At 46.8% G+C, this 16,908-nt stretch overlaps 1 protein-coding gene across 1 annotated transcript in view; it reads left to right on the plus strand.

Annotated features, from left to right (window-relative positions):
* The first annotated feature begins 954 nt into the window (after positions 1-954).
* LOC139275960 (A disintegrin and metalloproteinase with thrombospondin motifs 5) overlaps positions 955-16,908 on the plus strand; it is a 39,884-nt gene continuing 23,930 nt past the window's right edge. The window contains exons 1-4 of the mRNA XM_070893217.1: positions 955-2,185; positions 11,601-11,733; positions 12,898-13,065; positions 14,415-14,698. Of these exons, the coding sequence (XP_070749318.1) occupies positions 1,241-2,185; positions 11,601-11,733; positions 12,898-13,065; positions 14,415-14,698 (1,530 nt within the window). The 5' untranslated portion in view covers positions 955-1,240. The remainder of the gene's footprint in view (positions 2,186-11,600; positions 11,734-12,897; positions 13,066-14,414; positions 14,699-16,908) is intronic.

Genomic DNA, 16,908 nt, shown 5'->3' on the forward strand with positions numbered 1-16,908 from the left:
GAGAGCGGATGGAGGACAGGGACTGTCTCAACCATCCATTGCCGCCGCTGTCATGGCTTGGATTGTCATGTTCTGCCCTCCTCTCCCGAAGGCTCGGGAGCGACCCCACAAGCGCTCACACTCCTTCAGCACTTTGCCCAAATGGTCATTTATCCGCGGGTGAGCCCCGCGCACCGAGTGTCAACCCGTGCGTCGCAACCCAGCCCGATCCTGCCCGCGCCCAAACATCTGCACACAGCACCTGTCCAGCCCAGGTCACTGGGAGTGAGGGCAACCTCGCAATGATGCGTCGCCTTCTTAACTCGGGGATCGGAAGTTAATTCCAGCACCTCCGACTGATTCAGCACTGACTGCGGATCAAACTCTGCGAGCTTCCTAGTCCGCATAAGTCAGTCCCGCATTAGGACAGTGCCGCTAAACATCTTAACCCTTGCAAATTGCGCCGTGCAGTTTGAGAGTGCAGCCTCATCACAGGCAGGTGTGAACTTCCTGTAATCCCCCCCACCTTTTAACCTGCGCACCGCCAATGGGTGATCGCTTGCACTGGGATAGCGGTGTATCTGCAAAAACGGTGACCCTGTCACCATTCCCCATGGGCTGTCTGTGTGGATGTGACCGGTCCCCTTTCCGCGGCCAGGCAATTCAATGAGAAAACGATGTCGGGACGGGATCCCCGGGAAGCCAAGTATTACGGTCACTCGGGATGACTGTTTTATTGAGGTCGAGCCCTTTTTTCTGTGCAGCTAAGTTTTGGACGCGGGGACCATAAGTGGATCCGGATTTCTTTCACAACAATATTGCCGAATCGTGGTCCGTGACGCTATTCGGACAGCGATGATTCAATGAATGTAGCAGGATATTGCTCGGGGAAGGGGGAAGGGCGGGTGAAACCTCGCCTTCAAGACGCAGCAGTGACGATCCCGGTTTGAGAATTTGCTATAAATTCATTGTTACACCGCTTCACATATTACATCTCACTCCCTTCTCCTCCAGTCACAGCGAGGGAGGGGTAGACTTGTGCAAAGAACTTGGGAACCCTCTTAAAATAAATATTTTGATGCGTTTTAACTGTGGCGAGATGATACATTGGAAAGTTTGAAAGTTTGGGAGGGCTACATTTGTTGCATTCAATTGCATTTTGATTTGATTTTTTTTGCTCATTCATTTGTTTGCTCGTTGCTTTTAAACCCATTTTTTAGAAGCTGTGTGTGCATTTATTATTGTTATTATTATTGCAAACATGGTGATGTTTATTTTCCTGGCTGCCTGGGCTGTGCAGCAGGCGGTGGTGCAGTGCCTCGCAGCCGAGCAGCTTCACCTGCCCGAGAAGACAGCGGGATCCCCCGCCGGCGGAGCCCAGCGCTTGCCCCTGCGGCGGGGCAGCAGCGGGCCGGTGCAGAGCGTGGATCGGATTTACGCCGGCGACGGCAAGGCGGGCTACATGGTGTACGCGGACGGCCGCCGGTTCCTGCTGGACCTGGAGCGGGACGAGGCGGGCGCCCGGGTGCTGGGCGGCGGGGGCGCAGGGGCGCCGGCCGGCCGCTGCTACTACCGGGGCACCGTGGACTCGCAGCCCGAGTCGCTGGCCGTCTTCAACCTGTGCGGCGGGCTGGACGGCTTCTTCGCGGTGGGCAGCTGCCGCTACACCCTCCGCCCGCTGCCGGGCCCCGGGGCGCGGCGGCCGCTCCAGGTGTTCGGCGACCGCTCGGCGCAAGTCCCGCACGTCTTCGCCAGAGATGCGTTCAGCTTCCAGACCGTGGCGCAGCCCAGCCGCTGCCTGACGCCGGGCTCCGGGCTGCAGGGCGAGCGGCAGCAGAAGGCCAGCACCAGGGACCGCCTGCGCCACTCCAAGCGCTCCAAGCGCTCCGTCTCCCGAGCCCGGCATGTCGAGCTGCTGCTGGTGGCCGACCGCTCCATGGCCGACAAGTACGGGCGCCAGCTGCAGCACTACCTGCTCACCCTGGCCTCCATCGCCTCCAAGCTCTTCGGCCACGCCAGCATCGAGAACCCGGTGCGCCTGGCCGTGGTCCGGGTGATGGTGATCGGCGAGCACGACCAGGGGCCCGACATCAACAAGAACGCCGCCTCCACCCTCAAGAACTTCTGCCGCTGGCAACACAAGCAGAACCAACACGGCGACAGTCACGCCGAGCACCACGACGCTGCCATCCTCTTCACCCGGGAGGTAAGGCAACATTACACCTATATGTATCGATCAATGTGTCAAACTCGAGCCCGGGCACCCAGTGTGGGTATGCATCTTTCACAGTCTGCATTGAAACCATTTATTTCATCAATAAGGTTTAACTGTATTAATAAGGTTCATAATAAGGTTTAACCTTAATAAAGTTTAACCTTATTAATAAGGTTCATTAATACGATTTAAGCTTAATAAAGTTTAACCGTATTAATAAGGTTCAATAATAAGGTTTAACCTTAATAAAGTTTAACCTTATTAATAAGGTTCATTAATACGATTTAAGCTTATTAATAAGACTTATTAATACGGTTTAACCTTAATAAAGTTTAACCTTATAAGGTTCAACCTTATTATAAGATGCATTGTAAATAAGGTTTTAATAAATCAGTTTTTAATGGGGGGGAAAAGATGGAAATGGGTTGAAAGAATCACGGAACCCCATGTAATGCAGAATCTGAACTTGACCTGTTGAGCGAAGTTCAGATTGTACAGCGGGTGGTGAACTTCAATGTGCACGCGTGCCTTTGCGAGAGCAAGTGTCAAATTTACTCTCGTGCACACACACACACACACACATTTTTGATCTGTACTCTCCCTGAACCTCCGCCTGGCAAAGCAGGGCAGTCTGTACCTTTCGGCAGCTTTGGGTTGCAAGTGCTTGGCACTGGCGTGGTTTCAGCGGGGGCAGGATGATGGCCAGCAGCAGTAACCTGGGCTCAAAGGGCAGCGTTAACCTCAGCATGCCAGTATGTGTGTGTGTGTGTGTTTGTGTGTTTATTGGAAAAACATCTCAAGATAGTTGTTAATCCCCCCGGGGAATGAAATGGTTGAAAGTCAACTTACCGACTTGCAAAGTGCAACTAAAAATGTATTAATTGTATTTTTAAGTGTAATTTTTTTTTAATGTATTGGTCCCATTGTCATCTTACAATTGGTTTGAACGAAAGCATCCAGGGAATTCCATATAGCTCAGGATCATATTGCGGCGGTTGTTGGCAATATGATCCTGAGCTATATGGAATTCCCTGGATGCTTTCGTTCACTAGCTGTCTGTCTCCTCAGCCTGGATGGCTGTGTGTGTGTTTTACTTATTTTTACAGAAGGCAGTTTTGCAGACGTCAGTGATCACCAATAGCACCCTCCCATCAAGTAAAATGTTTATAAACACACGACTCTATGGCTTGCGAGCCGGGAGCATGTGCTTGCTGAATTAAAGCGGCACCGCTTTCATTAAAAAAAAAATTGCCTGGCAAATTTAGTTCTGTGTTTGTTCACAAACATGTGACGCCAGTTGAGTGCATTGTGTAGCGACAAGTAACGTTTGACTTTTTTTCCCCTCTGCAAATTGAAAAAACTAGGGTTTGCCAAGCATTTGTTTTTCCTAGAAAGACAGTGCCGCTTTAAGTTATCCTTATGCTAATCCGAGACGCTCTGGACCAGCCTTCGGATCCAGTCAGCAGTTCAGGATTTTTTTTTCGTGGGAATTTCAGCAGTTGTATTCTGCAAGTTCAGTGCCTGGAGAGACTCTTGTGAACATGTCCCGTTCTTACCCTCACCCCTTCTCTAGCCACACAACCTTAGAAAGCTCAAGTGAAATTTAGATTCAGATCCAAGGGGAATTATTATCAGTTAAGGAGACAATCATTGGGCAAGAATAATGGGGGAGACATTCCACCGCCACCCCCCCCCCCAATGGATTTTGCCCCTTCTTCACCCTCTTGCTCCAAATCCTGCCTGCCTTACCCCCTCTCTAATTACAGTGACATCAAGCAGACGCAAAAACGGTGACATTATTTAATGTGATTTTCATCATGGCGCTATCTGTTGACCATAATTTTGCCGGACAGTTTTTAACTGGTACAGATGCCTCTTTAAGTCTCAGATGGAGCTGCAGTTCTCAGTACACAGGATATATGTAAGGTGATCACATTTTTTGGCATTTTTTTTCACTCCCATCATTCTTATTCCTTGTGCTTCAGTAACTGGGTTTGTAAGACCATGGAAACTTGGCACGGTTCCAAGTTTGGAACTTTGTATTTTTAAGGACGTAACCTGATTTCAGAATGAGCTGAACCAAAGATGTGCAGTTGCACCTGTACAGTTCTGGAAAAAGCCTGACTTGAAATTTCTCAGGCTAATGTTTTCTCCTTGCCAATTCTCCTTCTCCCCTTTCCTCAAGTCAGTTCCTAGTTACATAGAAAACATAGAAAATAGGTGCAGGAGTAGGCCATTCCACCCTTCGAGCCTGCAACACCATTCAATATGATCATGGCTGATCATGCAACTTCAGTACCCCATTCCTGCTTTCTCTCCTAGTGCCCTAGGTGCATTTCCCAAGCAGCGATTATGCAACTGTGAGCCTCGACGGAGCACGTTGCAGGTTATTCCGTCACTGCAGACACGTGAACTCATGCCCTCCTCGGTAAACGTTCACTTTCCAGCGTGAGTCACTGGACACCAATCAGCAGCAGGGGGGGGCAATGCTAATTTTTACATTTCTAGCTTGGGACATTGGGGTCAGTTGAGACCCTGGTGAGATCAGGTAACTTAGCATATATCAGATATCAAATTTGGGATCTACCTGATCTGCATGGCTCATCAGTTCACTGGAGCCAATGGATCGGTGCTTATCCCAGCCTAGTGTCTGACTTGCTTGCCTCTGTAGTAGTTTGGAGTACTGGTTCTCGGCCTATAACTACCAGAACCGGAGAGAAATTACAATGTTTGAGAGTCGTAGAACCACGGTATTTCCATACAAGTTAGTTCCTCGCCTGTGCTAATGATGGTGAGAGGTGGGAAGGGAGAAAGAGATGGTTAGCTCTTAATATAAAGATCAAATCTCTCCAAGATTTGAATGTATGCACTGATATCTCCGGAGGCTTCTCTTGCACCTCACTCACACTCCTGGTCAGAATACATGAAATATCTTGTCATCTAACAGGCGATCGTACTACCACTTCTCGCGTCCAATCTCGCTCCCAGTCATCATCTTACTTGTTTTTTTATGCTCATTGCTTCTATGAACTTTCTTGCTTTTTCGAGCTAAAAAAAATATGTAATCCTATATGCTCTTTCTCTCCCCACAACCTCGCTGCATTGAAATCAAGATTCATCGTCTAATCCAACCCATTTTTTACCAGGGCCTTGAAATGGTTAACATGGCTTTTAGCTGGCATGAAAATGAGGAGTGTCCCCTGTTTGATTCTCCTGGTGATTGTTGAATGAACTGATTGCAGCAGTAATAGCACTACCATTGTCCTCAATGCCTCTGGACGAGGGAGATTAACAAAACTGGGGTTCCTGCTCCAATTCCCTATCTAATGCATCCCTCCCCCACCCCCTCAACTCAAAAGTGTGCCTGTGCGGAGATTGGTGGAAGACAAGATTGGGCTTACCTGCTTACACCCTCCAAGCTGAATGGCATGCCGACATTCACTGCCAAGACTCGCATATGAATCATGACCACTTGGGGTGAGCTCCTGGAGGACTGGTCCCAACTATGGGAACCAGAGTCAGGGGATAAAACTGGAAACAACAAACAAATAGGTTTTTAAAGGAGTTTGGTTCTGTATCTAGGCAAGTGTGTGCGTTAGGGGGAATGGTGCAGACAGATTCATGCCTCTGCACTTTATTAAGCCTTTCAAAATATCACAGTGGTTGACATGTCGAGTGAAGCTCAAGCATTTCTTGTGTATAAACCAGGTTTCAAACTTGGCAAGTCAGTGACTCCTGATAATAACCAGAAAGGCTTTTACTGAAAAGTAGTGTATCACACCTCCTCCACCCAGTACCCAAAATAACAAGGAATCGTTCATCCTTTAAAACAAGCTGCCTGCCCTGCAGATGATATGATCAGGATGTAAATACCTTGGTAGCAAATAGCACCAATCACACCCAGTTACGAGCTTTGTAGAATGTAGTGGCCTCTCGAACAGTGATTGAAAGGTCAGTGGATTGTGCTTTCTATGAATGGCCACCAGGCTTTTCATGACTCATTAGTCTCGTCTGTAACACACTTGGGTGCCAAGTATGTCAAAAAAAAAAATCTCTATGCTGTGCGAGAGCATTCTCGGGAAAAGAAACATCGTACAACTGGTGTACAATAGAAACACTCTCATTTTCTCCCCTCTTCTCCCGAAATCTCCAAACAAGTTGAGGTACAGCTGCCTAGGTGCCAACAGTGCCCCTGTACCTTGCTCAAGTTGCAGTTGTTACATGTGAGCCAAGACAGTGAATGTCAGCAGGCTTTTCGATTCACTTACCTTGTCGCCTCTCCTTAATTCCACCTTGGTACTAGGCTGCACAATGGACTTGAGTCCCTTAGCCTTGGTTTCCGAGCTTTTATTTTATTTTAAAAGGGTTGGTATTGACTAAATGGAGGCTGTAGGTCTAAAATTCCCATTCATCTTCTTGAAACTCCAGCTGTGCACACTATAATTTCAAACATTGATTACTACTGCGTTTAATTGCTGCTAAATCAATTTGACAGTATAAAACAAATTTGGTTATATCTATAATTGTACAGATCAAGATGGCATGTTTCCACTATCAGTAACTGCTCCATGAAGATAATTTATTTCAAAGCCGCAATAATTTATATACGTGAGACTTAGAAAACCCAGTACAGTAATCTGTCACCTAGACACCGCTCCTAAATGAACCAATGTTGCCAACTGACGAAAGAGCATGTGTGTAGAGAAACCATAACTTCTCTGATTGGGAACTTAGTCTCAGTGGATTGGACGATCTTTACATGGAGAAAACTTGCTCCCTGAATGCTTAATGAGTTAATGTATTAATCCATACAGACCAGGAAGGTGTCAGGTTTGATCCCTGACCAGTACACAGCGAGGTGATCTCAGTCAGGGTGGTAAGAGCATGTGTCCCTCTGCTATGGTTCCTGCTCCTGATCGCTGTTCAGTGACCCCTGCTAGACAGCGTTCATGAGGATGTTGGGTGGGGACAGAACTGGGCATGGCTGTGATGCCCTCCACGGTAAAACAGCCTGCTGTCCCAGTTTATCCTGTCTTAGTGTCAGCTGTGGCTCAGTGGGTAGCACTCTCACCTCCTGACTCAGGAGGTTGTGGGTTCGACCTTCAAGTCAGGGACTTGAGCACAAGAAGAGCAGGGGAGTTATTCCCGGCATGCTGGCCAATATTTATCCCTCAATCAACATAACAAAAAAACAGATTATCTGGCCATTCATCATCATAGGCAGTCCCTCGGAATCGAAGAAGACTTGCTTCCACTCTAAAAATGAGTCCTTAGGTGGCTGAACAGTCCAATACGAGAACCACAATCCCTGTCACAAGTGGGACAGACAGTCGTTGAGGGTAAGGGAGGGTGGGACAGGTTTGCCGCACGCTCTTTCCGCTGCCTGCGTTTGATTTCTGCATGCTCTCAGCGATGAGACTCGAGGTGCTCAGCGTCCTCCCGGATGCACTTTCTCCACTGAGGACGATCTTTGGCCAGAGACTCCCAGGTGTCAGTGGGGATGTTGCACTTTATCAGGGAGGCTTTGAGGGTGTCCTTGTAATGTTTCCTCTGCCTGGTCATTATCAGATTGCTGTTTGTGGAAGCTTGCTTGTGCGCAAATTGGCTGCCGCGTTTCCTACATTACAACACTCCAAAAGTACTTTATTGGCTGTAAAGCACTTTGAGGCATTTGGCAGTCGTGAAAGGCGCGATATAAATACATGATAACCTGGAAGGCTGTTAGTGCCAATGGAACTGTACTCCAGCACAAATCTGCACCTTCAAAAGAGGAGGCAAGTAAAAGGGAACATAAAATCTGTTTTTAGCCGGATTGATCTTAGGCGGATCCTGCTTGAAGATCTTGGTCGAAAGACTGTCAGATTCCTGGTTTGTGCCATGGCAAAACCACTGGCAATTCAGTAACCCACATTCCAGTACTTTTACATCATTATGGTTTTGAATATATCGGGCACAATTACCTTGTGGCGCATTCCTCTGTTTAACAAGCCGAACAAAGTATCTTGTGTGACCTTTCATCAGAAGATAATGTGCCTTTCATTGAAGCAGCCTTCCCATGTCATTTTGTATATTACAAGGGAGAATAGTCCTTCATTACCCGGCCCACCATGTGATATTTTATTTTTGGAGCATCTAAAAACAATTAATTTTAAATTCCTGAGTTTCATAATAACTCCTTTTTTGAGTGTGGGGGTGGGAAGGTGGGGTGGATAGGAAGATTGAACCAGAAGTGAGGCAGAGTGAGGTCAAACCAGTCGGTGTGGGTGTGTGTATTGGGGCTGGTCAGCACCATGTGTTTATCCATCATCACCATAGGCGGTCCCTCGACAAGAGTTCACAGATGTTTCAATGAAGGACCCGATGTTCCAGTCCTGAACTCCAATTGAGGGGGTGGAAGATGCCTGTGTGTGGATTTTTTTAACGTGTGGTGACCGTTGTACATCAGCCAGCACACGGGTGCGACAGAGCTCGGTCTTTATCCAGTGGCAAGGGTTAACCAGGACAACTGGAGACCTGCTCTGCTGCACGGACTTAGTGCGCACACACACTTTGCAGTGTGGGCTGGCCCGTGCTTCCCCTTGGGCCCTCGGCTCTTCTGGGCCCCGTACCCTCATTCGCCGCCCCTCCTCCACGATCTCGCGCCGATCCTCCGCCACAGACATTCGCCGCACCTCCGCCGTGATCCCTCATCACGCCTCTGCCCTGATCACTCGTCGCAAGTCCGCCACCACCTTCCATGCTGCTCTGCTGTACCAGGGCCCCGCCGATGCTCCTGTCCACGCTCCAAACGGCGACCTGGGTCCTGGTGACATCACCCAGTCGCCCACCTCGAAGCCATCGCGCACTTAGAGTGGCTCACGCTGGTAGCTGCAGTGGCTCGCTCCAGCTTTATTTATAACCCCGACCTGCGGTGCTGTTCTCACACAGGTCGGGGCAGCCCACCATGTTTATCAATAGCCATACTATGAATAGATGAACTTATTCAGGGAAAACTCACTGCTGACAAAGTAACTATCAAATCCCACACCGGAACATAATTGTGACTAATACTGCACATGGGTCTTTGGGCCCTACTATTGGGTAAATAATAAACAGTAAAGCTGTCTGTTTCCATGAGTTTGTGTACATATATATGCGTGTGTGTGCGTAGCTGTGAACTTTCACAGATATTTGTTTATTTTCCAAAGATTTTTGTTGTCAGCCAAAAAAAAACATTCCCAGCTGTGTTGCCCTGCACCTTTAAGCGGAGGCAGCAATGCACACAGAGTGCTGACCAGCGCAGATACCTGATTCTGGAGCCTTTGAACTAGTGCCAGGGACCTGTGTGAAAACACCACTCATTGCTTCCTTCCTCCAATGTGTTTTTGCTGTAATTATTTGTTTTGTCTCTCTGCAATGTTGTTTTTCTCTCTTCCCTCTCCCTTTTTCAGAGAGCCACTAATGACCGGTATGCACAGACTGTCGGTACTGCCCCTCTTGGCTCCACAGACGGACAGCAACCCCAACTCATTAAATTCGCAGAGCAAACATTCTCTCTAAGAAGGAAACGGCTTATTTACCAGCAACAAGAGCCTTGGCAGCTCTGAGCCATTTATCTCATTCTTGGTTTTACACTGGTGCTGACTGACACTATGGCCCTGGTCTCTTTGCCCTTATTTATTAACTTTAAGCAAACAAATTAGTAGCTATTACACATCTACCGTTGTAGAAATGCATATAGAACATGCCATTTTGTCTAACCTGTGTATAAGATATATATATACACAACACACAGGCTAGAGTGTGCCACTAAACAATATACAGGGGAGTGAAATATTTATTTTAAAAGGATTAACGCCTCCATTAAAATAATAACCAGAGAAACTTCATAAGAGCGCTTTATTCATTCGTATATTAATATTCAAAGAGGTTAACAGGCAATTCCATGTTGTGGTACTTGCAGAGCTCGCCTGAGGAAATCTCAGGCTCTCGGCCTGTGATACCCTCCGCGGCTGGGTGATCACGTGCTGTGTGCCCGTGAATTCCCAAGATGCGCTCCCCGCAAGTGCAATTGCAATGATTATTTCACCAAAAACTTAAAATACCTGTCTCAAGAGACTTTAAAAATAACAATTCTGGTCGTGATTTTTGCAAACATGGCCAACGTACGCCCAAACAATCTTAAAGATATAAACAGAAAGGAAGCCAATTATTTCACGCTGGGTTCCTCTTGTCTGGAATCTGAAGTTTACAAGCAGCTACAATGACCTGGATTTGTCTATTTAGACCACTGCCCAAGGAGCCTCGAGCAGCAGACTTACAAACCAGTCGAGTTAAACAGCCAAACATGACAATCTTGCTCCAGATCATCCTTGAGCAAGGAAACATGAGATCTGCTGATACCATATAAATCCTCTAAGCTCTGTAACATAATAAGTTTGTTCAGTGTGCTAGAAAAGGATGGGGGGGGGGGGGGAACTGTTATGTGCCTTTAGCTTTAAATCTAAAACAAAGGCACCAATATGCTGCAATTGTGCAGCACTGAGCAAGTGAAAGAGAAAAGACTGGTTAGCGTTTAATATGCTATCCATTCCTAGTGAAAGATCACACCTAAGATTTGCTTTTGCTCTTTCAGCCTTGGCTACAGTTGGTAGTGCCTCTCACCTCTGAATCAGAAGGTTGTGGGTTCAAATCCCACTCCAGAGATTTGAGCACAAAAATCTAGGCTGACTCTCCAGTGCAGTGCTGAGCGAGTGCTGCACTTTCAGAGGTGCCGTCTTTCAGATGAGACGTTAAACTAGGCAGACGTCTGCTCCCTCAAAAGATACCATTGCGCTATTTCGAACAAGAGCAGGGGAGTTAATCCCGGCGTCCTGGCCAATATTTATCTCTCAATCACTGAAACCAGTGGTCATTATCACATTGATGTTTGTGGGAGCTTGCTGTGCGCATTTCAACAGTGACTACGCTTCAAAAGTTCTTCATTGGATGTAAATTGCTTTGGGGTGACCTGAGGTTGTGAAAGGCGCTATATAAATGCAAGTCTTTTTTTCAGGTACTGATTCACCTGCTATGTATTCTCAATATTTTTTGATCATAATTTAGAATCCATTGTGTGTGTTCTTAAAACAAAGCCATTATCTAGCCCAGATGTTCAGGTGCAGTGCGAATCTCTTCATCTGGTCAGTGTGCAGTGAGGCACTGAGGTCTTGTTGGCTGGGTAATGTGGCATTAATATTCCACTGCCTTTGTTTGTTGGTGTCTTAATGATGAAAGCTGCTGCCTCGAGTCTTCACTCATCACTCAGATGGTGATTGACCTGCTGTGTCTTTCTAGAATGCTCTGTTTATAATTTGAACTTCGATGCTTTTAAAAAAAAAAATCTCTTGTTTTAAACCAAATGCACTTTTCCTCTCTTTTTCCACAGAATTTGTGTGGACACCATTCGTGTGATACTTTGGGAATGGCGGATGTGGGAACCATCTGCTCCCCCGAGCGTAGCTGTGCAATCATCGAGGATGATGGGCTCCATGCTGCATTCACAGTCGCTCACGAAATCGGTATGTACACTTGTTTTAAAAAAAAAGCAAATCTGTATACTCTCCGAGATAAGGCCACGTATGTTTAAGAACCCCACAAAGGGTTCAAAGGGTTCACGAGTTTGTCTTAGCTGACACCTTGAGGATTGTCATTTTATCTTTACATGTATCGAGTCCAGGTGACAAATGGAGAGATGGACTGGCCCCCAATATGTAGCCAGGGGAAGTGGTAGGGGTGTGTTTGTGCTGCAGTTCCCCACAGGCACAGCCATGGTTGTCTTTGGAGCAGGGAGGTGCTGAGCAGTGGCTGAATGCTTCTCCATAGGGAGAAAATCAGAGTATATTGCAGTACAAAAGGATTCCATTCGGCCCACTGTGAATGTACCAGCTCTCCGAAACATCTATCCACTTTGTTCCATTCTCTTGCCCGTTCGCCAAACCCTTTTAATCTTTTTCTTTTTAACGATATTTTTTTACTTCTATTTTAAAAATTGTTATGGATTCTGCGTACACGACTGTATCTGGTAGGATATTCAACATCCTAATGACCCTCTGCATAGAAAAAAAATCTTGCAACCCCTCTTCATCCTATCGGTGATGATCGTGATTCAATGCTTGACTCATCAACCAGTCGAAATAGGTTATCCCAATTTACTTAATCAAAACCTGACATGATTTTGAACAGCTGTATTAGATCTTCTCTTAGCCTTCTTTTAATGAAAAGAACTCATGTTTCTCGCGTCGCTCTTTGTGATTAAAGCCTCACCCCCATATTGTCACCTTAATGACTGAACGTTCTTCATGGTCCGATCGAAGGGAGTGTCATCCTGAAACCGCTTCAGCAAATGTCAATCTGGTCCCAGAGAGTGGCATTGGGCAAGGCCTGTGAGAACAGTATGTGTGGCCAACTTCTCAGACTGTCAGTGGGGCCGGAAGATCCCAGGAAAAGGGACAAGGCCCATAGTGCTGGGCACCAATTAAGTTTGAAAAGCGTATGCGTGCAGACAAGATAAATCAAGAAGCAGTGGTTAGGTGATGCCTAGCTTGGGTTTTGAAGGGGGATTGATAACCAAGAAGGCATTTAACAATCAAAACAGCAAAATTATCTTTAAACTGAGAACTGTTTTAAGGCATCAAATCAGACAATACTTATGTTTTAAAATAACTACTTCTTTTTGGTCAAAGGACATCTCCTGGGACTGTCCCATGATGATTCCAAATTCTGTGAGGAGTCCTACGGCTTGACTGAGGATACACGGTTAATGTCTTCCATTCTGACCAGCATCGACTCCTCCAAACCATGGTCCAAATGCACTTCTGCCACAGTAACAGAGTTCTTTGACAATGGTCATGGTATGTATCCTAGCAGATGTGCTGCTAACAATCTATTGTTTATGGCTCTCCGTTTATAGCCTATTATTGAGTAGCCCTTGTGTGTCGATATTGGTCGCGTGCCAAACCACTCATAGCCTTTGCCAACAGAGCACAATCTCACTCCTGTTGCATTGTTTGTGCCCAAGATGATCATGTCTTTCAGTTATTTAAAGATCTGCAAACTCCCACAATGGCTCAGTTGGTTCGTCATAATACTGTCAGTCATGGCTCAGTTGAAGGCTCTCGCCTCTGAGTCAAAAGGTTGTGGGTTCCATAGTCCCACTCCAGAGACTCCAGCACTGAGACTTGAAACTTAAATCCAAGCTGATACTCCAGTGCAGTGCTGAGGGAGTGCTGCACTGTCGGAGGTGCCGTCTTTCGGATCAGACATTACACCAAAGCCTCGTCTGCCCTCTCGGGCGAACATAAAAGATCCTCTGGCACTATTTTGAAGAGGAGCACAAGAGTTATCTCCAGTGCCCTGGCCAATATTTATCCCTCAATCACTAAAAAACAGATTGGTCATTATCACATTGCTGTTTGTGGGAGCTGGCTGTGTGCACATTGGCTGCCGGGTTTCCCACATTGCAACAGTGACCACAATTCAAAAGTATTTCATTGGCTCTTTGGGACGCCCCAAGATCATGAAAGAAGCTGTATAACTGCAAGCCTTTCTTTCACTGAGGCTGCCGGACCAAGTTGTTTGATCATGGGACAAAATAACAGTTGAACTTGACTTGCCCTAACCTAACCTGTGTGTGTGATATACACACACACACACACACACACACACACACAATATGTGCTCATGTGCACTCACATGAGCAGGAGTTGCTGGCTAACAATTAGGAGAATGAACCCCAGCTAATTTTTTTCCCCCTACATCTGGTCCAGTGGCACTGAGGCTAATTGTAGCAACTCTCCCTTGCTGAGACCAGCTAACAGCACAAGATTCTCTACCACAGAGGGCTGCGGAGGCCAAGTCACTGAATATATTTAATAGGGAGATAGATAGATTTCTAGAAACAAAAGACATCAAGGGGTATGGGGAGAAAGCAGGAATATGGTGTTGAGATAGAAGATCAGTCATGATCATATTGAATGGCGGTGCAGACTCGAAGGGCCGAATGGCCTACTACTGCTCCTATTTCCTATGTTTCGAAGATCGAGCTTGGAACTTTACTGGTCTATCTGATTCAGTGGCGCCATTAGTATCAAGGAAACTAGTTTACATGGAGCTTTCAAGTGGTGTTGTGACCACTTTCTCGGAGATGCGGACATTGGTGGAGGATTCTGTTTGATGGTATCCTGATTGCTGTCCTTCCCAGGGGATTGTCTCCTCGATGCTCCGCAGAAACCCCTGCGTGGACCGGAGGAGCTGCCGGGACAGAGCTACGACGCGGTCCGACAATGCAAGCTGGCCTTCGGGCCCGAGTACACGGTGTGTCCAGGGATGGACGTGTGCTCCCGCCTGTGGTGCGCCGTCATCCGTCAGGGGCAGATGGTGTGCATGACCAAGAAGCTGCCCGCCGTGGAAGGGACGCCGTGCGGAAAGGGCAGGATCTGCCTTCATGGGAAGTGCGTGGACAAAACCAAACGGAGGTACTACTCGGTGAGTAAGCGATCTCAGCGCGGACCACAGATCAATGATTTAGATGAAGGAATTGAGTGTAATATCTCCAAGTTTGCAGATGACACTAAGCTGGGTGGCGGTGTGAGCTGTGAAGGGGATGCTAGGAGGCTGCAGGGTGACTTGGACAGGTTAGGTGAGTGGGCAAATGCATGGCAAATGCAGTATAATGTGGATAAATGTGAGGTTATCCACTTTGGGGGCAGAAATGCGAAGACAGAATATTATCAGATTGGGAAAAGGGGAGGTACAACGAGACCTGGGTGTCATGGTTCATCAGTCATTAAAAGTTGGCATACAGGTACAGCAGGCGGTGAAGAAGGCAAATGGTATGTTGGCCTTCATAGCTAGGGGATTTGAATATAGGAGCAGGGAGGTCTTACAGCAGTTGTACAGGGCCTTGGTGAGGCCTCACCTGGAATATTGTGTTCAGTTTTGGTCTCCTAATCTGAGGAAGGACGTTCTTGCTATTGAGGAAGTGCAGCGAAGGTTCACCAGACTAATTCCCAGGATGGCAGGACTGACATATGAGGAGAGACTGGATCAACTGGACCTTTATACATTGGAGTTTAGAAGGATGAGAGGGGATCTCATAGAAATGTATAAGATTCTGACGGGACGGGACAGGTTAGATGCGTGTAGAATGTTCCCGATGTTGCGGAACTCCAGAACCAGGGGACACAGTCTTAGGATAAGAGGTAGGCCATTTAGGACTGAGATGAGGAGAAACTTGTTCACTCAGAGAGTTGTTAACCTGTGAAATTCCCTGCCGCAGAAAGTTGTTGATGCCAGTTCATTGGATATATTCAAGAGGGAGTTAGATATGGCCCTTACGGCTAAGGAGATCAAAGGGTATGGAGAGAAAGCAGGAAAAGGGTACTGAGGGAATGATCAGCCATGATCTTATTGAATGGAGGTGCAGGCTCGTAGGGCCGAATGGCCTACTCCAGCACCTATTTTCTATGTTCCTATCACAGAACGTGGAATTTTATTTAAGGAGGTGCCGGGTTCCCACTCCTTACAAAAGAACATAAGAAATAGGAGCAGGAGTCGGCCATGCGGCCCCTCAAGCCTGCTCCGCCATTCAATAAGATCATGGCTGATCTGATCCTGGCCTCAACTCCACTTCCCTGCCCGCTCCCCATAACCCTTGTCTCCCTTATTGCGCAAAAATCTGTCTATCTCCGCCTTATGAGGAAAGGTTGAGCTGCTTGGGCCTCTACACATTGGAGTGCAGGTGATCTTATTGAAACTTATAAGATAATGAGGGGGCTCGACAAGGTGGATGCAGAGAGGATATTTCTACTCATAGGGGAAACTAAAATTAAGGGACTATGACTAAGAATAAGGGACCACCCATTTAAAACTGAGATGAGGAGAAATTTCTTCTCTCAGAGGGTTGTAAATCAATGGAATTCTCTGCCCCAGAGAGCTGTGGAGGCTGGGTCATTGAATATATTTAAGGTGGAGATAGACAGATTTTTGAGCGATAAGGGAGTAAAGTGTTATGGGGAGCGAGCAGGGAAGTGGAGCTGAGTCCATGGTCAGATCAACCATGATTTTATCAAATGGCAAAGCAGCCTCGAGGGGCCAAATGGTCTACTCCTGCTCCTATTTCTTATGTTCTTAAATATATTTAGTTCTGTCTTCATTAAGGAAGACACAAATAACCTTCTGGAAATAGGGGACCGAGGGTCTAGCGAGAAGGAGGAACTGAAAGAAATTCTTATTAGTCAGGAAATTGTGTTAGAGAAATTGATGGGATTGAAGGCCGATAAATCCTCAGGGCCTAATAGTCTGCATCCCAGAGTACTTAAGGAAGTGGCCCTAGAGATAGTGGAAGAATTGGTGATCATTTTCCAACATTCTATAGACTCTGGATCAGTTCCTATGGATTGGGGCGTGGCTTATGTAACCCCATTTTTTAAAAAAAGGAGGGATAGAGAAAACAGGGAATTATAGACCAGTTAGCCTGACATCAGTAGTGGGGACAATGTTGGAATCAATTATTAAAGATGTAATAGCAGCGCATTTGGAAAGCAGTGACAGTTCATTAGATATATTCAAAAGGGAGTTAGATGTGGCCCTCCTAAAGGGATCAAGAGGTATGGAGAGAAAGCAGGAATGGGATACTGAAGTTGCATGATCAGCCGTGATCATATTGAATGGTGGTGCAGGCTCGAAGGATCAAA

This window comes from Pristiophorus japonicus, chromosome 11 (genome assembly GCF_044704955.1).
Source record: "Pristiophorus japonicus isolate sPriJap1 chromosome 11, sPriJap1.hap1, whole genome shotgun sequence".
Lineage (NCBI taxonomy): Eukaryota > Metazoa > Chordata > Chondrichthyes > Pristiophoridae > Pristiophorus > Pristiophorus japonicus.